At 42.4% G+C, this 25,768-nt stretch overlaps 1 protein-coding gene across 2 annotated transcripts in view; it reads left to right on the top strand.

The window, feature by feature from the left end:
- Positions 1 to 3,473: 3,473 nt before the first annotated feature.
- The window catches only part of PRDM2 (PR/SET domain 2), a 72,091-nt gene continuing 49,796 nt past the window's right edge, over positions 3,474 to 25,768 (top strand). For both annotated transcript variants that reach the window (XM_054175868.1, XM_054175869.1), the window contains exons 1-5: positions 3,474 to 3,511; positions 10,321 to 10,394; positions 18,129 to 18,246; positions 19,257 to 19,360; positions 21,406 to 21,558. In XM_054175868.1, the coding sequence (XP_054031843.1) occupies positions 10,386 to 10,394; positions 18,129 to 18,246; positions 19,257 to 19,360; positions 21,406 to 21,558 (384 nt within the window). In that variant the 5' untranslated portion in view covers positions 3,474 to 3,511; positions 10,321 to 10,385. The remainder of the gene's footprint in view (positions 3,512 to 10,320; positions 10,395 to 18,128; positions 18,247 to 19,256; positions 19,361 to 21,405; positions 21,559 to 25,768) is intronic.

Here is a 25,768-nt window from a genome sequence, read left to right as displayed (position 1 = left end):
CTGTGATTCTGTGTGACTGTGATTAGGAAGGTTTTTTGACCACCAGAAATCAGCACAAAATGAAATGCAAACCCACTGGAACACCACCAGGTGGTAGGTCTTCTCAATGTGAATGCAGGGAAAAGAGTTTATTTGCACACACAGAGCCAGACCTACCGAAATTTCAAGCACAAAACAGGGACTGCATGAAAGAAGCAGAAGTCAAAACTTCCAGGCAAAGAAAACTGAGTCTGTCTGGCAGCTCACAGGGCAAGTGAAGAACAAAGACCAACACAGACAATTCCCCAAAGAGACAATTTGTTCCTGTTCACTGTGACTGAATGATGAAAAACAATATTAACAGCCACAGATGTGCTCCTGATACAAGTGAAGAATAGGAGAAGGAAGTGGTAGTTAAACAAGGTTGATGTTGGAAGCTGTACTTTTACTATATTGCCCTCACAGCCAAATTGTCACACAGACTCACAGAATGTTAGGGGTTGGTAGGGACCTCCAGAGATCACTGAGTCCACCCCTGCTGCCAAACCAGGATCACTCTTTCTAATCCAGTCTAAATTTCCCCTCTTCAAGCTCAAAGCCATTGCCTCTCATATATCACTACAAGCCCTTGTAAAAAGTTCCTCCCCAGCTCTCCTGTAGCCCACTACAGGTATTGGAAAGCTGCTTTAAGGTCTCCTTGGAGCCTTCTCTTCTCCAGGCTGAACAACCCCAATTCTCCCAACCTGGAAGATGCTCATGAATCGATGACAAGTCATTGCATAAACACCAGAAGGATTCCACAAAGCAATGTGACTGCCTCTTGGCTACCCTCTTCTGGCTTAATGAGTCCCAGAGACAGCTAAAGAGATCAGGATTACTTTTAGTTCAGCAACAAATTATTTCAAGCAATTCTAACCCCAAATCCGTATTGTCCAAGTGAGTCATTACCACAAGGATCCCCTCATAACAGCTTCACCAAGCATTTGACATCCACACTGTTATATTTGCACTGTGACTTGTCTGCACTCCTGGTGTGCTTGTTTGGTTTCTTGTGCACAGCAGAAGGTCTTCTCCTAACTTTGTCAGGATCACACCCACAAGCCAGTATTCACCACAGGCATTCTCATCTCTACCCTCAGGAGATCTAGAGCATTGATAATTGGCTCGTTGTCACACATTTTCATAATTAATTCATTACTGTCATGCAGTGGCTGGGTTGTGGGCAAGCAGACCAGTACAGGATTTTGGAAGCTTTTAATAAGGCTTCTAGCAGACAGAAGCATTCTCTTTCCTCTCACTTTCATGCTTGAGCGTGCTGGAGCCCTGGAGCATGCTGTCCAGAGAGGCCATTTAGTGCCAAAACACTGACGGCTGAGCTTTAGAACACCTATGGGAAGCCCAAGAATACCACAGCTCATTCTGATAATACTGCTACAACTGTTAGCTGCCCAAATTATTGATAACCCAGCAGCACCAGACAATTTCCTGCAATCAGCAACAGGGAGAGGCTTCAAATTAAGGCACTGAAGAACCACTACAGCCTTGATCAGGCAGGGAGAAATAGCATCAGTACTTGAGCAATAGCCTTTAGTTATTTCTGCCTTAAATGTCTAAATATTAATCCTGTAGCAGTTAAGTTACAGAACCAAAATAAAATTACTAAGGTCAAAGGAAATGATTTGTACTTATCACTGCAAGGGGTTTTTCTTTTGGGTTGGCTCATTGATATCTACCCTTTTTCATTTGCAATCTCAAGGACAACTCCTCCAGAATACAGAGAGAAAAAAAAGAGGTAAAGTAGTAAAAAGGCAACAGGCTAATTTATTTATTTTTTTCAAAGGTGGGGTGGTGGTGGTGTTTGGACCTCTTTTTTCCCTAGAGCTATAAATATGTTAAGTAAAAGAACATTGTAATATGCATTATTGGTGATGCTTTTTGGAAACTCTAATCCTGAAGGCAGAAAGTTTTGTATTCTACCTGATGTGGTATCTATTTTGGTCTCTGCTTCTGTTTTCTCTGTTATAGGTAGAAGGCTCAGATATATAAAATGGAAACCCTTTTTCTCTTAAAATAAGCCCCAAACTTACACAGACATAGTTTAGCTTATGAAATTAAATGCTAAAACAGCTAAATTAGAATTAATTTAGCCTAATAAGGTAAAAGTGTTGAAACATACTTATATGAAGATTCAGGAGGGCTAAAATTAGAGGTTTCAAAACTGATTTTGGTGTATTTAAGCAACATGTTTGTAAAATATAAACACTTCCCAAGTATTCCAGGTAGGACAATCACTCTGTCCTCTTTCAGTTTGCTGTTTCTTGGTGAAGTTAAGTATGATCAAAGAGGCATTTTCCTTTCACTTGGGAGTTTATCTTTGTAACTAGCTGGAAACATGGTGGATTGTTTTTAAAAGCTTTGGTTTGATAGGAGTGAATAGCAGGGTGGTTTGCTTGGCTGCTTGCTAAGGAAACCTTCCAGCATCATGGAATGGGACTCCTCTATCCATATATTGTAGGAATGCATTGTGTGTCCAGGCTTATTGACAGCTTTAATGTTACTCCTTGATGCACACACACATTGTGTAACCTGTGAATGTGAAAACAAACCCAAGAAATACAAAACATTTCTGAACTCTAGACCTCCAATTTACAACTGTATTAATGTCTCCCCTCACCTACCTCTTTAAGTCAGGAGGCTTTTCTCTGGAGAAACAGCAAATTCTTAATGTATCGACGTAAAAAGGAGCCCTAGCCCGGGAGAACTGCATGTTTTTGACAGTATTATGAAGAGAAAATTCAAGTGAGGAGTATTTTGCTCTTCAAAAAGCGACTGGGCCAGCGTTCCACCCTGCCATATGCCAATAGGAACTTCTGCAGGAGCTGACTATGGCGGTTTATTTGGTTTTTTTTTTCCTCTCAGGTACCTGCTCAGAAATCGCGGCGGTAAGAAGTTGGTTTCCACGGGAGAGGAGGATCTATGTGTGACAAAACCGAGCCCGGAGCCTGCCAGGCTGCCAGCCCAGAGCACTGCCCGCTCCTCCACGGGGGTGAGGATCATCTATGCATCACCTCCAGATATTCAAATCATTTCCCCTAAGCCGCTGATGGGCTCTGTTTCGTTTTCAGCCAGAGGCGAGAAAACCACCTCCCCGCGGGGCTACATTTCTACGGCAACAACAAACACAGACCGAAAAAAAAGAAGAAACGGGGAGAGAGAATCCTGCTCTTCTCCACAGCTCATTGTCTGGGATGAGGGCCGGTGGCGGGAGGCCGCGCTGCGGAGTCCGGCTCCGGCAGGTGCGCTGAGCTGCGGCGGGCTCCGGGAAGTGATGGGGGTGAAAGGGGTGTGGTGGGTGGGGGGCGGCCCCGCTGCGGAGGGGGTCCCGCGGCGGGGGGAACCTACCCGCTGGCCTCCCCCCAACGTCACTTCCGAGGCCGGAGACAAAATGGCGCCCGGATGGTGCCGGAGCTGAGGCCGTTCCGCGCCGCTCCGAGCCGGGCCGCAGGCGGCGGCGGCGGCAGCAGCAGCGCAGGTGAGAGGGAGGCGGCGGGACCCATCGTGCTGCCCGCGGGCGCTGCCGAGCCGGAGGGCGGGCCGGGGCGGGAGGGCGGTGGGCAGAGCCGGGGGCGCGGCTGGGAGGGGGCCCGGCGCGGGAGGAGGGGACCGCGGCGGTGGCGGCGGTGGCCCGGCCCGCGGGGGAGCCTCTTTAGGGGAGGTGGAGCTGCCCCGGGGAGAGCTCGGAGGAAGGTGGCGGCCGGGGGCGAGATAGCCGAGGTTGCAGAGTGGAGCGTGCGGGGGTGCAGGTGCAAGGAGGGAGCGTGGGACCTGTGCCCTGCGGGGGCTGGATGCCGGAAAGCCTGATGGAGAGACGGGGTCCGGGGAGCGAAGGCAAGGACGAGAGAGGATGGCGGCAGAGGCCGTTTGGAAGAAGGAGCTCCAGCCCCCGGGCTGCTTTTCCGCGTTTTTGTCTTAAAAATGCTGTCCCGGAGATGTACGCTGGCGAAGCAGAGCTCTGACCTTTGCCAGCCTGGCGATGGAGACAACTGTTGTCTTCAAAGAGTTCACAGTGCACAGCCTTCCAAAGTTTTAGCAATTCTTTTGCCTTAAAGCTCGATGCAGATCAAGCGTCTGCCAAGCTGAATGAGTCGGGGCTTGGAGAAATAGGTTTCAGAATGGATCGCCTCACTGGAAATGGCCTTCCTAGAACGTGTCACATCTGTCAGAGAGCTCACCTTCATGGTGCTGTGGGGAAGGGTGTTTGGGGTGAGAGAAAATCTGCATGTCAAACAGGTTAGGACCAAGATGAAGAGTAGTGTCTTCAAGTACATTTTGTATCTGAAGTGAAGTTAGCATGTGGAAAGTTGCTGATAATGATCTCATGAGTGGCAGCTGAGGTCTTCAGTGGTTTCACATTCATATGAAGCTGCAAAATTTCTCTGTTGAACTAGTGAAGAAAATGTTAAGCTGCTTTTAACTGTTGGAAGAAGGAAGGGAAGTTGATGCGGTTGCACCTGCTGCCTGATCATTCAGTGGCAAGAGAAGCGTTTTACTTACTTTATGTTTCAGTAATCACCAGTGGACAGCTCTTGGGAGAAACAGGACTGCTTGCATTTGATGCCCCTCCAGTTCCCTGGCTGTCCTCTTGACTATGGGCATGCTGTTGAATGCAGAGTCTTTTTCACACATACAAAGCAAAGTAGGAGAGCTGGAAATAACCAGGAGTGTGGTATGAAATTATTGTAGTGCTGGTTTTTGACACCTGCCACACTTTAATAAAAGTGGTGTGTATGTAAAGAATTCAGCTCTGCTCTCCTTGGGGTAGACAGACCTCCAGCTATTGAAACGTGTGATGGGGAATCAGTGATAGCATTGGCACTCTTCAGAGAAAGAAGTACATCATTAATAGATGGGGAGGAGTGACTTTTAACAAGTGAACTGTTGGACTTGTAGAGGCGGCAACAAGAACCATGTTGATTTTTAAGCGTGCAGCTCCCAGGATTTGCTAGCACAGAAATATCTCAGCAGCCTGTTCATAATGGCATGGACCGTAAAAATGAGGCCAGGTTTGACTTGCAGTGTAAGCCTAGCTACGTTAAATAAAAGGCAAATTGTCACTTTGGTTAAAATAAGTTAGGTAGAGTTGCTGTGCTGAATATGCTGTTTGGAGATTCCTGAATTGATGCCTGTTCAGTGTAGGCAGGGGCACTGGAAGAAAAGCCTTCTTCCAGAGTAGTGTGGAAGCTGGGGGAAGGGTGTTGAAGTGCACATTTGTATAACCCATCCTTGTAAAGGGAAGTAAAGCAGGAAGGCAAAGGGAGCTGCTGTTCTTCTGCACAGACAAAAATGGCTCTTGAAGTCCATTCTCCAATGCAGTGATGTCCCCGTTTCACTGGTTTAGATAAAAGCCTTGATCCTTAGGGGTAAACTATACAATGGAAGTAGTACATCAAAAGGACATCTGAATATTCTTGCTTACTAGGTGACTGCTTCTGGAAAGCAGAAGTTCAGAGAGATTTAGAGATGAGCAGTGTGTATTTCTGTATTACTGGCATCCAACTGAGAGTTTATTTGCAGTATGCCTGCAAGACCTTCAAATAAGCATCTCAACCAGGAGGAAAAAAAAGGTAAGATTAATCTAGGGCTTATAGCAGCATCCTTGATCATCAGGAGTCATTTGCTTACTGGTGGAGATTGGAGACTGCTGCTGCTATGTTGTTTTTTTTTTATCAAGGATTTACAAACAGCTGGAGTTCATAAACTGCATGCTGAATATCTGCATTGGGATACCTGTTTAAAGCACTGCAATATGCTTGCTGTGGCACTAGTTAGCATGAGAAAAGGGCAGATATGATCCTGAGACTTAATGACTCCCCTCATTGAAATTTCTTTTACCAGTGCATTTATTTTCCTGGTTGTATCCTTAGCTGAAAAATATTTCTTCTCTGCCTCTGTGTAAAACATGCCTGGAGCCAAAAGTGGGAGGCTGAGTCCCATATTGTAAAAAGAAATGGCTGAAATGAAAGCTGCTCGTCGCAGTAAATCAGCAATGTACTTGTCTGAGGAAAAATTTCATTTGCATTTACTGCCTTTGCAAGTAGAATTAAAAATGTCCTTCTGTCTGAAGGTTGGAATGGCATTTCTGGGCATTTGTTGGAGACTTAGTTTCTGTGGCATTCTCTTGACTAGCTGCTGTTCAGTAAACCTGGTTTTGGTTTTGTGTTGATGCTTCCTTGGCTTATTTTGCTTGGTTACCTGAATAAACCTTTCTAAGCTGTAGCAGTTTATTTGGTTAGGTGGCAATAAGCAAAGCCTTTTTTTGCTTAATGGACAACAGGTTGTAGGTTTTTGTGTTCAGAAAATCCTTGTTTGCCTATTCCCCCCGCCTCCTCTGTTCCTATTCTGGCAGTCTGAATAATGAGTAACTGAAAATGTCTTTGCAATTAAGTGCTAATAGATAGTGCTTCTTATTTCTATCAACTCTCCATTTTAATGTTCCAGGTTAAATGATTTTCTTCTTTGTTTGCAAGCTTTGCTTCACTTAATACGTTGAAAATTTGTGGGTGAGAGTATTTCAGTCTTGAATTGGAGGGGGGGTGGGGGGGAAGAAAAAGTACATGTCCTGATGTTAAAAAAAAATACAATAAAAAGAAATCATGTGCTGCAGCTGGAAACAAAGAAAGAGAGCTCTGCAGTATCCCAGCCTGAACCCCTGGTCATTAGGAAAGCAAACTGTTGAGACTTTCAAGTTCTGTTCCTGGATCTGTAATGAGCGAGTTTGTACCGGAGCAGTGACGTAATGCATGTCCCATTTTCAGCTTCCAAAATAGGATTGATACTCTGATGCCTTGTTTTTTTTCTTTCTCTGAGCTGGAAACAACATTCTCTTTCCAAAGTTCTTTTTGATTCTGGTTTTATTGAATTAAAACTCCAGCTACAGAAATGTAAGTACAGATATAAAATTGACAAGAGAGGCTGTGCAGCGAAGCCTAGGAATCTGTACTAGGAGTACCACCTGATTTGGTTTGAAGAAGATGGTCTGTAATGTTGGTTTTGTATAAGATAATTCTCTTACATTATAAACAGGCTGAGGGAGCTGGGGTGGTTCAGCCTAGAGGAGACAGACTCCAGGGGACCGTAGAGCTGCCTTCCAGTACCTGGAGGGATCCTACAGGAGGGCTGGAGAGGGACTTTACATAAGGGTGTGTAGCAACAGGACAAGGGGGAATGGTTTGAAGCTGAAGGAGAGAAGGTTCAGACTGGATCTTGGGAAGAAGTTCTTCAGTACAAGGGTGGAATAGATTGCCCCGGGGGAGTTGTGGATCCCTCCTGCCTGGGGTTGTTCAAGGCTAGGTTGGATGAGGCATTGAGAGGCATCCCTGCCTGTGGCAGGGGGTTGGAGTAGATGGTCTCTGTGGTCCCTTCCAACCTAAGCCATTCTATAATTCTCTGATGGTCTTCAGCTTTGCAGGACTTGCCCTTCACCCCATCATTTAATTGATTTTTACTTGTCTCAAATTCTGTACTTTTAGTGGCTGAGCAGTGATAGTGTTGAGTGTTGCCTTCTGTAAGGCAGTGCTTTAAATCCATTGCATATCTCGAGTTCAGGGTTTAATGCTCTCCCTGTTTATTCAGTGCTGAGCATGATGACTTCCAAGATGACTGTCATTTACCACAGTGTAAGGTGCACTTCTTACAGTGGGTTTTCTAAATCACTTTCCAAAGCCACGATAGAAAATGGTGATGTGAATAGTTAAGCCTTTGTCGGTGAGGGACTGATAATCTTCAGGAGGATAGATAGAAATAGGCAGCTGGAGACCATAACCACTTCAACTGTGTGCTGCAGCCACAGTAGGGGCTGTGCTCTAAAATCACAGCAATAAAAGCTTCTTGCTTTTGTTGTCTCAAATGTCTTTATGTGGCTTTATTGTTGTCATTATGTGACCACACCTGGAATGATGTATCCAGTTTTGGGCTTCTTAATTCAAGACGGACAGGAATCTGCTGGACAGAGTCCAACAGAGCTATGAGGATGACTGGGGGGACTTGAATGTCTCTCCTATGAAGAGAGACTGAGAGACCTGGGGCTGTTTAGTCTGGAGAAGAGAAGACACAGAGGGGACCTTATCAATGTCTACAAATATCTGAGGCGTGGGTGTCAAGAAGAAGGTGCCAGGCTCTTTGCAGTGCTGCTGAGTAATAGGATAAGGAACAAAGAGTGCAAGCTGGAACACACAAAGTTCCACCTCAACGTGAGGAGACACTTCTTTCAAGTGAGGTGCTGGAGCCCTGAAGGAAGCTGCCCAGAGAAGCTGCCGAGTCTCCTTCTCTGGAGACTTTCAGGGCTCATGTGGATGCGTTCCTGTGCGACCTGCCTTAGGTGGTCCTGCTTTGGCAGGGGGATTGGACTTTATGATCTCTGGAGGTCCCTCCCAACCCCTCACATTCTGTGATTTGTTTTCTGTTTTGTAGCAAAGTATAGAAAAAGAAGTAATTTGTTGCTAAAAATAAGTTGTTTTTCACCCTTGGGAATGTTTTGATGCCTCTCCTGCTATCCAAATACTTCATTTATAAATTGACATTTTGTGGGTATTGTCCCAAGGAACAATGAGTAAGAGCACTGGATTTTTGTTATTCAGGCTTCATCTCAAGTACAGAAGTTGACAGTGACTCCTGCTTTTGTTTTTCTTTCCTCAGCATTTCCATGTGCTAAGGCAACTTCCAGCAGATGACAGGCAGGCTGTGGGTCAGATTTCGGAAACCATTTGCCTAAAGCACTTGTGTAAGAATGTCTGAAGCTGAAATCATATTTGTCAGGAGGGAAAATGAGTTAAGATGTCAAGGCTGAGGGAATTAAAGGGTATGTGAAAGGTGTGTGAGAAACAACTGTGTGCTAATGCCTGAGAAGCTGGGAGCTGAAGGGTTGTTATTGTGGTGGCAAGATTTAATGATCTGAGGAGTGACTGGAGCTAGCAATGAAACCTGGGGAGTGTTCCCTGCCTGTTCTGCAGTTTCTTGGTGTTGGCTGTGCTCTTTCCCAGTATTAGAGAAAATGTCAGGACATCAAATGCTTGGGATGTTTCATTTATAGAAATTATTTGTATTTGACAGATGAAATAAGTTAGGAAGCTATAATAGTACATTCCAGAAGGAATGCCTTTCGTCAGATGTTTCAAAGCTGTTCAGATGGAGCTTCTTATCCCATAACCAGTCTTGGCTGGCAAACTGTAAATCCCACAGAACCAGTTGTAAAACTGGAGCTGAAATACAGATGCTTCAGCTGTTTGTCTAAATGCTAATGTAATATGGAAATGCCAGGACAAAAGGAGTTAATCCTAGGAGAGCTGTATACAATAGAAATGGCCTTTTCAATCAAGTTTTCCCTTTTCTTATGAATTCCTGAAGCTGTGCAGTGTCTGTATGAAGCTTGGCAGTGTTTTCTCTGTTCTGCAGCATTAAGAATTCTCCCCACATGATGTGAAGGATTATATGAAATTTATTTGGGGTGTATTTTGCTTAAATATTAATATTTGTACAGTGTACTTAGTAATGGGCAGTTAATCATTGTTAAACTATGGAAGCTAAAGAGAAGGAAGAAATAGATGTACTTCAATAAAGTGCTTTAAGTGATTAGGTACCAGTTAACCTCCAGAAAAGGGCTCTGACAGTTCTGTGTGACAGCAGGAGGGCTAGTGCTTCCAGGAATAATGCTTTTTGGGGTGTCTTTAAAGGAAAAAAAGGAAGTGAATTCATGTACCAGACTCTCAGGCACAGCATCGTTCTGCCTAGTTTCATCTTAAGCTGTGAATTTCCACATTTGATGCCTCCTTGAACTAGGAAGCCTTTTGAGATTTCAGGCTTCTGTTAAAGAAGAATGCCAAGCTTGTTAGTGTAATAAATAATTAATAAAAGGCAAAATGTGAAGGAGGCATTTCCTGTTAGTGGAGATTCATATGCATGCATTTCATTAATTTGATAACCACTTAAGGTCTGTCACTAATGCACCGATGTTAAATGCTAAAGGGATCTGACTCCTAGAGCTCCTGAAAGTACTCACTCCTGGGTGAGCTAACTTGTTTTTGAAAACAAATGAAACTGTCCTATTTCAGCACATTTCTGTCACATCATCAGTTAAAACTGGGAGAAAGAGAAATGATAGATAAGATGATTCATGGACATTTGAGCTCTAATAACAAGACCATAACTTGGGGCAGGTTGAAATACAGCGATCTGCTGCTTTGTGACAAACACTTTAGGAAGAGGAACTGCAGGTCTGTGTGTACTTTGAATTCAGTCTCAGTTTGTAGGCAGGCACATGTCACAATTGTCTGTTTTTCTTTTTAGGGCTCATGTAATCAAAGGAGTTTCTTTGTTGTGTGTATCTTTTCAGAACACAACAGGAATTCAAAATGAATCAGGTGAGTATCAATTTAAGACTTTATCAAAATACTTAGATCTTAGACCAGTTAATTATTAATAAGAAAAGTAAATCATCCACTAAAAATGTTCTTTAAAATATTCAGTGTCATTAAATTCCATAATCCTCCTTTCCACAATGTGTATGCTTGGGGGATTTATTTTATGCATTTAATTTTTGCTGTGTGTGAATTGCCTTTACCAGCATGGAAATTATTACTGCTGCCACCTTTTAGAAGAGCACTTCTCCAGAAAAATCTGTTTCAGCCTGGAAGTGTTCAAAGCCAGGTTGGATGGGGCCTTGAGCAAGGTGGTCTAGTAGGAAATATCCCTGCCTATGACAGGGGAGTTGAAAGTAGATGATCATTCAGGTCCCTTCCACCCCAAACCATTGCACGATTCTGTGATCACTGGATGTTTCATTTCCATTCGTGCTTCCATGTCCTCGTGTCCTGTCCATTACTGTTCCCCCACCCCTGATCTGTTTCTGGAATTAAGATTTCTGTGTTGTGTCAAAGTCTTCATCCTTCTTAGTGGGACTGCTGCTACTGTTTATGCAGGGTTGTGATGCATGTCATCTTAAATACTGTGGTGACCCTGCCTCTGGAAATAGCTACCGTAGCCTAGAGTCCTTGGTGTTTCTGGCATTCACACTGAGTTTCCAGAGCGAACAGAGCTCCTATGGCTTCTTAGTATTCAATTACTATTCATGTTAAGTGTGTATTTAGCATCAGCCCTGTGATGTTTTTTCTTGCAGTGCCCTTGTAATTTCATTCACTGTTGACAAGTGATAGTCCCAGGTCTGTATAAGAAATGGTTTTGCCTGATGCCAAACATCTTTCACTCTTCTGTTCTATTTCTTTCATTCTGCTTATTGCTGCTTTTGGTGTGACTTCTGTGACCCTGTAACTAATTGGGCTGGTGTTAATTTGGTTGATATGAAAAGACTGCTGGTTTTGTTGTTTGTCTCTTGAAATCTTGAGCCCTTCCATGAATACTTGGCTAAGGCTGCCTTGTAGTGAGGAGAAGGAGCATTTTAAAAAGCAGCTATTGTTGGAATTGGCATTTTTGGGTTTCTTTGGAAGATTGTCTCAGGATTGACTGCACATTCTTGATCTGGTTTAAAAAGGGACCTGCCTTAATATGTAAAATACTGCATCACAATATGCTGAATAATTTATCTTAAAACCAAGCAAGCATGAGACTTTGGTTGGTAGCATTTACTGCATTAAGATAGAGCAGGAAGCAGATTGTTGTGTGTTACCTGGAGAGCGGCATGGGCAGCAGTTTAAAAATGGTACCAAATGCCAGCTGCACGGGTACTAAAACTCCCCCATTCCCTCTGAATTGTTCCAAGATTACTTCAAACATTTCTGAGACATCTTCAGTTTTCAAGCACACATAGTGAAATTTTTGCAAAGAGGGTTAGCCAGGTAACCTTTCTGCTTCTGACTTACCTTTTTTGTGCTAGCTGACTGTTGCTGTCAGCAGCCTTCCTTAGTCACTTCTCTTTTCACAACTACTCTTCTACCTTCTCTGTCACGTCCCTCTCATTTCAGTGACATCCTTTCATTTATCTTAATCCTACCTCCACTGAGACACACCACTAACTGACTGTTTTTGTCATTCATCACATCATTCAGGATGATTTTTTTTTCCCCTTTTCACTCTAATCTATGATCATCTGTAAACATCTTGTTGCAGGTACTCTTTCTGCTCTGCTGAAGTACTGCTTGTAACATTAGAGTCTAATTTGTGGTTGGTCCCTAGATACATTTATATTGAAAGTGGTGTGAAAATTTCCTTGATTCATTGAAAGGTACTCTGAAAGTAATTGGACTCTGAATTCAAACCAAATAGGAAAAGATAGTTCTAGTGAAGGCATCCCCTAAGCCCTCAAAGGATTATTTTGCACTGTTCTTAAGTCACTTCACCCCTGATAATTTGCATTTTAGCAATGTAACATTTCTGATGAACTTCTGACTAAGAAGCTTAAAAGTGAAATAAGCTTCAAGTGCTTTAGTATTCAAAATTGCAGGCTTGAAGTGAATCAGAAATGCTGTTTTAAGACTTGAGTTAAATGCAGAAGTTGACTTAGGACAAGCACCAGTGCACTGTCCTTATCAAGAGGTGACTATTTTAAAGAGAAAAAGAAGTTTCAATGTGACTGTTAAACATTGTTGGAAAAGTGCTTGAAGTATTTCTTGATTTGGTAGCCAGGCATTCCTTGGGAACAAGTTGTAAGCTGGAAAATATCTTAAGTGGCTATGTTTTAAATTGCAAATAAAAGTGGGATTGCAGCTGATTTGACTGAATGAAATTGTTTATTCTACTGCAGAGTGCTGGGTTACTCATTACCATCCGTTTGAGGTGTGAAGTGCATTGTTCTGTGTTAGGCCATGCCCAATCTTCCTACTTGTGAAATGCATTAATGTGACAGGTGTTAAAGAGGAGTCTGGGTGCTGTGCTCTCAATGTTAGCTACTAATCTTGGATTTATGGAGGTAGATGCAAAATAAAGTCTGGTTGCATATTACTCCATACAAATAAACTACTTAAACAGTAGAACTGCTTTAGCAGTTCCTTGTAAGGAATATCGCCCCACACATCAGAGGGTAGAAGACAGTGCTCAACACTTCTGTTTAAATCAGTTGGCTGATGTTTTTGTATTTTATTTTTTTGAAGCTTGGTAGGTAAAAGTTGTTGCAAGCTTGAGATTTTGAACTGCTCATCTACCTAGGGTTGTAAAAAAAACCACCTACAAACCAACCAAAAAAAACCCCCAAACAAACCAAACCCTCAGATAAACCGCAACCAAAATAACCTTTTGTTAGCTTGAAACATGAAGTGAACAATTCTGATAGCTGTCTTGTTCACTATCTGTAATCTCCCCTGTCTATGTAATTTGTTAGAAACCACAGTGAGAAGTAGGGTTGGTTTTCCCCTGATGAAATTGTGGGACAATGTGCTAGAGAGAGATTGAGGTTTCTTTGGCGTGCTGAGGACAGCGTGTTTCTCTTTTGTCTGAGGCATGGCTTCTTGCCTATCAAGTTCAAGGCTTGCAGATGTCTGAAAATCAGATTTCTTTCATTGCCCTTTTTCCTTTTGCATTGTTGGAAGAGCAGAATAAAACTTTGTTCTGCTTTGAATAGACATCAGCTATTGTAAAGAAAAAGACTTTTGTTTCCCCTTCACCCTGGTCTCCTCACGGCCTTGGATGGGAAGGGATTTTTGGCATTCTCTTCCTTCCATGGTTTCCAATCTGGGGGTCTTTCTCCCCTACAAATAGCTCTCTAGGATGTGTCTGTGCAGCTGTTAGGGCTTACCAAGGCAGCCATAGAATAACCTTGACTCCAGCTTTGTAATTTTTCTTGTCGTTGCTGTTCAAGCTGGCAGAAGACATTCTGCTAACTTCACTCAGCGAGTCACGTTCTGAAATGTGGAAGAGAGCTGCCATATGTAACACCCTCACAAAGAGCGAGTGCTAAGTAGAAAAGGTTGAGAAGCTTCATCTGTTTTGCTTTAGGGAGAAAAACCCTTCAATTTGATAGCATGTAGAGTTAGATTTAAAGATACATTTCCAGTGAAGGCTTGTATTTTCTAAGTACTCGGTGGAAAATGCTCAGAGTGTTACTCTGTGTATGAAAACTACGGTTGTAGCTGTGCTTTGTGCAAGAATCCCTTCCAGAAATAGGGGGTTTTACTTGGACAACTGCAGTGTTGTCCAAATTGTTATTTCACAGGATGACTTAGGTTGGAAGGGATCTCAGAGATCATCTACTCCAACCTGCCTTTCGCAGGCATGGACACCTGTCAACTAGACTCTGCCGCTCAAGGCCTCATGCAGCCTGGCCTTGAATACCCACAAGGAGCAGTCATCCACAACCTCTGTGGGTAGCCTATTCCAGAGCCTCATCACCCTAGTACTGAGGAACTTCTTCCTAGGATCCAGTCTAAAGCTTCAAACCATTCCCCCTTGTCCTATTACATCCTTGGAGGTGTTCAAAAAAGCATTGGACGTGGCACTTGGAGCCATGGTTTAGTTAGTCATGAGGTGTTGGGTGATAGGTTGGATTTGATCATCTCTGAGGTCTTTTCCAACCTTATTGATTCTGTGATTCTACTAGACACCCTATTTCTTAGTTTAACTCCTCCTAAAGCTTGTTGAGAACTAAAGTATAATTTCCTTCACATTAAAGCAGTTACAGCCATCCTCACCAGTGTTGGTTTCTGACCAACATGATTGAAGTTTGCTGTCTGGGGGCAGGTCTTTTATTTAGGGCAGTGGCAGGTGGTTCCACGCATGCTCGTTTCTCACCCAGCACAAGTCTTTCATGACATGAGCAGATTTTGTAGGGAACTGGCCATGCTTGTAGCTTTGAAATTCTGGTAGTTTTTTCTCAGTTTTGCTGCTTCTAACTGGGCAATGAAAGAGCTAGCTGTTTCAGGATGAGTGTGAGCAGCATTTACTGTCGTGCTATACAAATAATAGTACGAGTAATATTTTTAGCAGCCTGCTGAACCTCGTGGGCTCCTTAAAATGGAGCTAATCACTTACTACTAGGCAGTCATAAATAATTTATTAGCTTTCTATTGCCTTTCAAACTTTAATATAAGAATACTTTAAACCTTTCTATATTAATTATGACCTGCTGGCTAAGGGTTCCCAGCTGATGATTTAGTTGGGTATTATGGTTAGCATTTAAAATATGTGTTGAGTGATAGGTTGGACTTGATGATCTCTGAGGTCTTTTCCAACCTTATTGATTCTATGATTCTACTGAATTAATAGTTTTTATGACATTATCTAAACCCTTTTATTCTCTCTAAAAGCTGCTTTTAGCTTATTATATTTGTTGCAGATACTTTTAACATCAGTCCTTGGAGTGAAATGGCTTATTTGTAGATAGAGTGGTAGAAAGACAACAATAGACCCAGTAGTAGGTCTGAAGTGCAGTAAATCCAAGCTTCATTGTGTCAGCTACTGTATCAGTGATGGGATGAAGGGCAACAGGCATAGACTCAGTAACAGGAAATTCCATCTCAACATAAGAAAAAAAAAAATTCCTTACTGTGAGGGTGGCAGAGCCCTGGAGCAGGCTGCCTAGGGAGGTTGTGGAATCTCCTTCTCTGGAGAGCTTCAAAACCCATGTGGATGCATTGATGTGGGAATTGCCCTAGGGGATCCTGCTTTGGCAGAGGGTTTGGACTTAATGATCTCTGGAGGTCCCTTTCGACCCTTAGCATTCTGTGATAAGGGTCTTATGCACAATACTAGTCTCTAGTATGTGCAGCACAGCTTATCTGTAGTGATGGGATGAGAGGGAATGGCTTCATGCTTGAGGAGGGGAGATTTTAACTGGAAATAGAAGAAATTTTGTACAGTGAGGGTGGTGAGACACTGGAACCAGGTTACCCAGGGAGGCTGTGGATGCCCCTTCCCTGGAGGTGTTCAAGGTCAGTTTGGATGAGGCCTTGAGCAACCTGGGCTAGTGGAAGATGTCCTTGCCTATGGGCAGGGAATTTGGAACTGGATGATCTTTAAGGTCTCTTCCAACCTATACCATTCTATGAATCTATAAGGCAACACCACAGATGATTTTTGATTTGGTGGTTTTTTTGGGAGTCTGAGTAGACTGAGTATGCCTGGGGGAACCAAAGGCTTGCTAATATATGTGAGGGTTTTAGCTGATATTGTGGCTTTGTGCTACACTTCCAAAGTCATCACTTCTGTGTTTCTAGGCGAGTTAGTCCTCTTACTGAAACTTTACATCCTTCTGTCCTTTAGGTGTAGAGGCACAGAGGGTTGTTTCATTTGGATCTTTGATGGGCATGTTTAAGAAGTGATTGACAACATTAGAATGGAAGGCTTCATGAGGAGGGCTGGACCCTCAGCCCACGAGTGGTCTGGAGCTGGGATTGCCCTTTGAGTTGTCCTTACACTTCAAACTGAATTACCGGTTAGCTTTCATTGTGAAAAGGGAAGAACTCTCCTGTACTCCCTGAGCTCTGACTGCTTTGCTGCATATTGTTTTAGCCAAATCAGTGTATTTCAGCATGGCAGTTCACTTGCCTCTTATTACTTTAATTACCAGTAACGTTCCAGCAGTATAATTTGGACAAATGCTGGTGTGTCCTGAAACACTTCTAACTACTTCTCTCATCTTCTGGTTATTTGGTATTCAAAAAGCATGCAGCTAATAAAGATTTCTACTCAAAGCACCCTGTGTTGCTCTTAAATACATTAGTCTGCCAGAAGCAGTGAGAAACTTTTTCTGGTACAGCTGAAACTTAGAATAATGAAAACATTTTGTGTCTCACTTTCAGAAAAGGTTAGGTCTGAATGTTAGATTAGGTCTCTTGTAGCTGTCTGTAATTTAGAGGGAAAATGAATCTACCTCCTTTACTGTTTAAAACTTGAGTTAGACTTTCCAGACAGGTTAGGTAAGAGCTGAGATGTTTTCCTGCTCCATGCTCCTTTGAAAAAACAGAGTTGTCTATTTTAAAAATAGAACAATCATATTGTTTACAAATGTGGAATCAGAGCAATTCCACTGCTTCAAGAGAGTGCTTAAGGAACTAGTTGATCTAGTTGAGGATGCTCCTGCTTACTGCAGAGGGGGTTGGACTAGGTGACCTTTGGAAGTCCCTTTTAACCCAGTTAAAAGGGTTCTATGAACTGGAGATTTTCTTTTTTTCAGTGGTAACTCACAGACCCTAACACTCTAGGACTGTTTCTCTGAACACTTCTGTAATTCTCTTTTTGAGGAAGTCTCAGCATAACAGACAAGGCAGGTGGATCAGCTTGCCAATGTATTTTGTAGGTTTTGTCATTTGGAAGAGCTTCAATCAGAAAGGGCACAAAAGAATGTTGTCTCAATGTAATGTTCCATTACTGACCTAATTACTTGTTAAATGTAGTTTCTCCTGGCATGACTGATCAGTGCAACTGAAAACCCTGCTATGAATGAGTTTTAGATTACCAAGTAGAGTGTTTTCAAAGACTTAACACTAAGCCTGAACTTCTATGAAACTACACTCTAAAAGATCTAGCTATTTTCCAAGGTATAGAACCACAGTAGTTCTCTGGTCATTCATCTTCAGGTATAATATGCTGTCAGGTAAGTCACAGTCAGACAGCAAAATTAAAATGCCTTTAGTTCTGTTCTGGTAGCTCACAGGAACATTCTGAGTTCATATTTAAGGAGAGGCTCTGGCCAGTCTGATCCAGTGTGAGGTGTCCCTGCCCATGGCAGGGGGGTTGGAACTAGATGACCCTTGTGGTCCCTTCCAACCCTGACTGACTCTATGATTCTGTGAGAGGCCAAAGAAAATGAATGACCTAAGAGATACATGAAAACCTTTTCAGTTAGATTTACTCACTGCATGCTTCTTGTAATCAAAACACATCCATTAACTAAAGCGAAGAAATAGTTACAGCAGCTTCAGCTGTCAGTGTTTTGTGTGCAACTCTGGTGTTTTCTTAGAACTCTGCATTAAAGTATAAACAAGTGTACTGAAAATGACAGTGAAAACACCAAGGTTCTGGTAAAAAGATACTCCTACACTAGCATGTTGAGGAGGGGACCTTGGTTGAAATGGCAGCTTGGAAATGTTGTTTTCATTTCAGGTCAGGAGTTAGGACTTACATTTCAAGTCAGTAGCTTGTATGGGTTGGTAATTTCTTGTGTTGTTTTGTGTTTGTGGTATGATCCTTCTGGCTTTTTTGACTTGTAGAACACAACTGAATCTACTGTTGTTGTGGAGACCTTAGATGATGTACCTGAGCATGTGCTTAGGGGACTTCCTGAGGACGTGAGGCTCTTCCCATCTGCGGTTGACAAGACACGGCTTGGTGAGTGCTTCAGCTGTGAAGAGAGAATTCAGACTGTTTTACACTAGCTCACATAAATGAAAGTCAGTGTGAAAGTTGGTGCTCTGCTGTGCTGAGTAGGGATGATGTCTGGTGCATTTATCTGCAGTAGTTTCTGCTGTAAAGAGTGGAAAGCCTCTAAGTTTCTCCAGTATCCCAAGATAATGTTTGTGAAACTTCAGATTGGATGTCCAGTTTGATGTGGGAGGACTTTGGAAGTCAGAGTTGCAGACTGGATAACTCTCTACTGAAAGCTGCTAGCTTGAGGAATAAACCTGAAGAGTAAATGCATTACTGTTAGTAACAGAGTATAAAATCCTTGGAGTAAGGTTAATCTTTCCTGGTGTGAACGAGAATGTTCTGTTTAATTAGCAAATATTTGCCAATCTGTCCTTAGTTTTTTTATTGCTGTATTATGTGAAATGCAGCTGTCCATTTTCAGTTGGGTTAAAGCTTGTCAATAAATTGGTGAGCAGGCTCACACATTTTAACCAATCTTTAATGGTTTTTTTCCTTCAAAATGTACTGTTAATTAGGCTCACAACTTTTGTGAGGGCTTCACTTGCCTGACATGGCTTCAGAGAGAGGAAATAGGTTTTGTTTTATGTTTAATAATGTGTTTAGACAGCAAAACAGCTGAAATCTGGGACTTCACCATATAAAAACTGCTTTGCTTTTATGGTTTTGTGCATATCACCTGAAGGACACACAAAAATGAGGCAGATTTTGTCTTCAGAGCTGTAGTAGGCCACAAGAAAGAATGAAATCACATAAATGCTTTAAACTTTTTATGGCTGAAGTGAGTTTTGAGGAGAGGATTGTTTGGATTAATTTTAGTGAGCTTCAATTTCCTTACTGTGATCTTAATATTGTAGAATGCTCCCCAGGCTGAGACAGACACCTGTAATGGTCTTAGGAAATAGGAATTGTAAGTAGAAGATTTGCTTGAGATAAGTTAGATTACTTTTAACTACTGATCTGTGTCTCTTCAGGTGTCTGGGCAACAAAATCAATTTTAAAAGGCAAGAAGTTTGGACCATTTGTTGGTGACAAGAAGAAAAGATCTCAAGTGAAGAGCAATGTTTACATGTGGGAGGTAAGAAACAGCTTGTAAATGGAAGAAAGTTCTTGTCTCCAGGTCCATATTTTGTATGTAGCCTTTAATTTTTTCAGAGATGGACATGTGAAATAATTGCCATCTGTCTGCCATCAGAAACAGTTATTTATAGACACTTGGACTGAGCCACCATTCTGAGTTACAAAGCTTTAAACTAGTGCATTGTTTGAAATGGCTGGATTAATTTTCTTACAGTAGTCTGTGGATCACCCTTCCCCCTGAGTCTATTGCTCATAAAGCTTTGCTTTGTTGGTTTGAACCCTGTGTGATACCCCTTCTGCAAATGAGTGCTGTCAACTGCTCATGAAATTAGGGAAATGAGAAGGATATGGAATCTCTTCAGGAAGCCATGGTGCTCCTCATTTAGCTCTTTGAAAACCAGCTTTGTTATGGGAATTGGGTTTGCTTTTGTGGCTTTTCTAGAAGCTCTCAGCTGTTGCAGTATTTCTTGTGCTGCTTGTGTTTGGGTTTGCCTTAAAGCAAATACTGTCTGGACAGCTGAAGAGCTCTTGAAGATCCACTGATAGTCATAAGACCTTGGATATTATGTAGATTTCAAAATGTAGATGTGTTCATCTGGAGATGAATCCTCTCTGCAATGCCCTTAAGATCGTAACTGCTCCAAGACTACTTCAGTCTTTCCAAAGACATGGAGCAGATGGCTTTGGCTAAGTGAATGGCCAAGGAGAGGAGGGATGGAGGAACTGTGGCACAGCACATTCTGGAGCAGAGCTTGCTAGTTTACAGATTTTTAGGGTAAAGATATTGATAGTCATTCTGCTGGCCCCTGGCCTGCATAATCGGAACTCCATAAAGCACTGGCTACATACACAAACCCTACTATAGCTCCTCTAAAGAGGAGCTGACCTCAAACATTATTTTCCATAAGTGCAAATGCCCATTCAGGAAAGTAATAAAGTGTTCAAGTCTGCCTGTTGCTCTGAGCTAATGTTCCACAAGCTCCATGGCATGAGGTATCTCCAGTTTTGATCTGGTACAGGAACATTTAGTGAGATGGAATCAGTCAAGTCAATTACTGACCTTGCAGTTGTTTGTCTCCGTGCTGGATTTTGAATGTTCTCAGTGGAGATGACTTAATATTTTTTGAAATTTGTTTTCAGATATGATAGTTGCAAAAAAACTGCTCCACAGCTGTATAGTTTGCAATGCAGGTGGTAAGAAGAGCCCTTGTGAAGTTTCAAAGTAATTGTGTGGTGCTTTTCAGACTCATTTGGGAATTTGGGGGCGGGGGAAAGGCAGCTGGAATGAGACCACAACAGTTGGTTCCATATGCTGATATCTGAAACCACTAAAGAATCTTAACTGCAACCACTAAAGAATCTTAACTGCTAGAAAACATGGTTTGTAAAAGGCTGGCAGTATATGGGAGTGGTTAGGCCCATGGAGAACAACCTTTGCCACAAGAATCCCGTTTGTGTTTCTTTAGTGAAGTCAATCTGAAGAACAATTCAGGCTTCAAAAAGCTGACCTCTCCAGTCAGTAGTTTTGCACTGTCATGCTAGCATTTCATTGTGAAAGGTGAGTTTTGGGTGTCTGTTTGCTTGCCATGTCTGAAGAGAGAAAGAGACTTGAACTTAGCTCCATTTTCTGTAGAGAAAAGCCACAAGTAGGAAAATGACAGCAAGGGACTGAAAAGTGAGGGGAAATGCTCTCTGCAGACTCAGAGCAAGTGGCACAACTGTGCTGAGGGACCTGCAGTGCTGTTCACAAGAATCAGTTAGTCACAATGCTATATAGAGGAGTTGCAGCTATTTCCTTTTTCACCATGCAAGAGGCCTTTACACAGTGTTCTGTGAACTAGAAGCTTTAACTGAAAAGTAATAAAGTAATTTTTTTGTTGTTGCAAAAAAGCCCCAACAGAACAAACTGCAACCCCCACAGTACAGCCACTACCTCTGCCTGTGTCCTTTGTGTTATCTCTGGCCTTAGGTATCTGGTATATTGTGTAGCTTTGGAATGTGCAGTGTTTTAGTGTTGTCAGCTGTCCATTTGCTGCCTCCTAGGTGTATTACCCCAACCTGGGCTGGATGTGTGTCGATGCAACTGACCCAGCCAAAGGCAACTGGCTGCGCTATATAAACTGGGCACGCTCGGGCAAGGAGCAAAACCTCTTTCCTCTGGAGATCAACAGGACCATCTACTACAAAAGTTTAAAGGTATCAGTGTCTGAAGAATCAGTTACTACCCTGTTACTTTTTATTATTAATACTTTCAATTCCCCTTTATTCAGATTCTATTATTTTATTTATTCTATTCTATTATCTTATTTATTTCTTCTTTGCAGTAAACAGATTTGGGAACATTCTGTGAAATTAAAGCCTAGCAGATGCTGCTTTTTTGGTTGGACTACAAGAGTTGGGGCTGTTCAGTCTGGAGAAAAGAAGGCTCCAGGGAGACCTTAAAGCTGCCTTCCACACCTGAAGGGGACCTACAAGAAAGCTGGAGAGGGATGTTTTACAGGGGCTTGTAGTGATAGGAGGAGAGGATATGGATTGAAGCTGGAAGAAGGGAAATTTAAACTGGGTATTAGGAAGAAATTCTTTCCAGTGAGGGTAGTAAGACATTGGAACAGGTTGCCCAGGGAGGTTGTGGATATCACCTCTATGGAGGTATCACAGTATCTACCAAGGTTGGAAGAGACCTCAAAGATCATGGAGTCCAACCTGTCACCACAGGCCTCATGACTAGACCATGGCACCAAGTGCCACTTCCAGTCCCCTCTTGAACACCTCCAGGGATGGTGACTCCACCACCTCCCTGGGCAGAGAAAGGACATTGCTGCCCAGAGGTGTTCAAGGTGAGGTTGGATGAGGCCTTTAGCAACCTGGGCTAGTGGAAAGTGTCCCTGCCCATGGCAAAGGGCTTGAAACTAAGTGGTCTTTAAGGTTTCCCTTCCAGTTCAAACCATTCTATGATCTAAGAACAAATTTTCTGTGCCAATAGAGTTGACATTAATATCTACTGTCAAAATACAGGATATGTGTGAACACTAAGTCTGTCTTGGTTAGTGATTTGCTGTAGCACCAAATTTGATACAAACTGGAATGAAAACCCAAAGCAGATTATATAAAGCAAGTGGGTTTCTATTTCTGCAGATAGTGAGACACTTTCTAATGAGGCTTTTTTCAGAAATCATTTACTTTTATAGTCTTGCATCACATCAGAAACATGGATTGTCAAGATACTTCTATAAGCAGGTTCATGAAACATTTTCCTGGTTTGATATCATTCCAGTTTTATTCAGGGAGTAAGAGGAAGGAAAAAGGATGTGTAATTCTTGGGGCACTGTATCTCCCAAACCAAGAAAAAAAAATGATTCAACCATAAGTAATGGTAAAGTATGCTAGTATTGGAATATTGTGGCTGTGAAGTATATTTGTCAGCCAGCTAGTGACTTCTCCTCAGTGTTTATTCACTGAGAGCAGGCTCCTAGTGTGAGTTGGTAGCCAGCTTAGTTTCATCTGGATACTTTATCCTGGGTTAACTCTGCCTTTGCCCCTAGCCACTCTAGTTCATTAATGTAAGTGTGCAAAAATTTTCCCTCATTGAACTTCTTCTGCAAAGATTTTAGTCCTGATAGAGACAAGCATGCACATATTTCAAGTTTGTTTTCTGGTGGATAGTGCTGCACTTTGGAAAATAATCACACTGCTAAAAGAGGCTGAGCACTGCTGGCAGAGTAACAAATACCTTTCCTCATCATCTGAGAGATCCTTTTGTTTCTTTGACTGTCTTCTCTTGTGACTTGTGTTGGCCTTGCCATCAAGGAGATGCTGCCAAGGTGTTAGAGCAGCCTATGAAGATCGGCTTTATTGCTTTAAAAATCTGTCTGGGACTGGTTGCAGTGTGAGATTTTAGTTCAGGATGTGAAGGGCTTCTTCAGGGAGGCACCTTCAGCAGCCTTTATTTGCCCCTGCAGTAACCAGTTAGATGAATGTGTGCTGTGGGAGCGTTTCTTAGCTCCGGCACTGGCAATAGCAGTCCCAGGCAAGCTTGTGGAAACTCATGTTGGTGTCTGTGCTAGTTGGAGGGAGTGCTGCATGAGGAATGGCATTACCTCCAGGCTGCCTCTGCACAAAGGCTTGCTGCTGAACCTCATGGAGGCCAACAGAAGCTATGAGTAGTTTTGGTCTTTGGTGTATCACAAAGCAGGGCACTGGGGCCTGAGTTGCTCCAGAACCACAGAGTTGTTCCTGCCTTGTAGACTTAGTTCCAGGAGCACAGTGTCGACATGCTCAAACTAGTTCTGCATGAGCCAGGTTGGGATGTGTTAGTAATCCTGGCTTCATGCTGCTCACAAGGAACCACACTGTTTCCAAAACTAAGTCAGTCCCAAGAGCATTGCAGCCACAGTTCTGCCCTTCTTTGATTGTCACTGCAGCTGTGACACAGGTGCCTTGGCAGGTAGTTTTAGAGGTGGCTGTAGAAAGTTCTGAGTTGCTTCACTGTGTGTAAAGCTTAACTTTGTTCCATATTGGGGTAAAAAGGACACAAATCTGTCATACTGAATGTTTGCTGAAAGTGCATGCTGATACTTCAACTATTTTTGAACCATCTATTTCAATAGATTTGATTCTCTTCTCCCACCTGTTGGGGAAGTGATGTGGAAGGAAAATTCCAGCCTTGCTAATCAGTGATTATTTCTGAAGCAAAAACTTGACATGAAGTTGGACAGTTTTTCACTGCCATGAAACATTCAGCATGCTGATGAATCAGGTCAAGATTTAGAAGGTCACATTTTGTGTTTAATTGTACAAGTGAGCTATTCTTAACAGGAAGTTTTAATAGGAATAGTTTAAATCCAGTATTCTGTTCATAAGTTTGGAATGGATAATAAATTAAAACCCAAAAGAAGGCATTAAGAAAGCTTGTCTAGTGTTTTGTAAACATAATCATTATTTTAAGGGACAAATTTACAGTGACCAGACTTCCACACTAAAATCAGTGCAAAGAAATTTGGAGTTAAGCTCCAAGTGACTGACAGCATAGGAGAGGTGTAGAGGAGATTTCAAATGTGTGGTTCCAAGGGGAAGTTACTACATTAAAGCATTTAAATCCTTGTGAGTTTCATCCACTGTGAATTGTGAGTTCTTTAGATGTTCCAGAGCAAGCAGGCATTCAACCTGGAGAAGAGAAGGCTCCAGGCAGACCTTAGGGCAGCTTTTCTGTACCTGGATGGGGCTACAGGAGAGCTGGGGAGGGACTTTTGACAAGGGCTTCTAGTGATAGGATGAGGGACAGTGGATTGAAGCTTGAGGAGAGATTTAGACTGGGGATGAGGAAGGAATTCTTTTGAGTGAGCATGGTGAGACACTGGAACAGGCTGACAGGGAAGTCATCGATGTGCCCTCCCCGAAGGTGTTCAAGGCCATGCTGGTTGAGGGGGTTGGAACTGGATGATCTTTAAGGTCCCTTCCAACCTAAACCATTCTATGAATCTATGAACTAATATTGCCTCTTGTATCAGGTTTTACTATCCATGCCTGCAGGGTAACTGTATACCTTGGGAAAAGAGTTGTAGTGTCCTGTGCTTTCTCTACAAAATGCAGTTGCTTTTTGGTTGCATTTATTTAAAGGCTGTTTGTGTCTCACCTCCTGTATCAGAGATTGTTGTTCTTGTGGAGTTCATATCAGTCTTGGATTGACATCACACCTTACTGATAACTGAGACAAAAGACAGCATGTAATAAATTACATCTCAACAGTCTTTCTCTTCCTACATACAATGTGTTGCAGTGTATACACTGCCAATTTCCAAGCTGTTGTTAAGTTTACCAGCCCAGGTATCTACCCATGGTTCTTTCCTGATCTTTATCTTAAATCATAAATTTAGGGGAATTCCATTTGGTGCTAAACAAATAGCACAGTTTTTATTTACCCCCAAAGGAGAATGAGGGTGGCTTGCATCTCATTTTGCCCTCAAAGCATTTAAAATCCTGTCATGGCTATTTACTTTGTTTCCCAAGGTTTCCTTCGGCTTTTTGTAGGTTTCTGAATTGTAAGTTAAACAGGCTCTATTGCTAAGATAAGCAAAGTCCAAATTTGCTTGGTGTAAAAGAAGCTCAAAACTGCACAGAGCTTTCACTTCCCTGTTCCCTGCTGTAAATGAATAGTAAGAAGATGAAAAATTTTAAGTGAGCACAAGCAAATATTTTTCTTTTCCATTTCTCTTCATCTTCACTTGACTGAGAATATTTGCAGGCTGCTTTGCATATGCTTTACCCAGGATATATGTATGAGAGTTGTGATATTTTGATGGAATATGGGGGTCCAGAAGTTCTTGTTCCTCTCCAAATCATAAAAGCATAGGATGGTCTGGGTTGGAAGAGAGCTCCAAAGGTCATCTAGTCCAACCCCCCTCTGCAG

This window comes from Dryobates pubescens, chromosome 33 (assembly GCF_014839835.1).
Source record: "Dryobates pubescens isolate bDryPub1 chromosome 33, bDryPub1.pri, whole genome shotgun sequence".
NCBI classification, from domain to species: domain Eukaryota; kingdom Metazoa; phylum Chordata; class Aves; order Piciformes; family Picidae; genus Dryobates; species Dryobates pubescens.
This window is presented reverse-complemented; position numbering and strand designations above follow the sequence as displayed.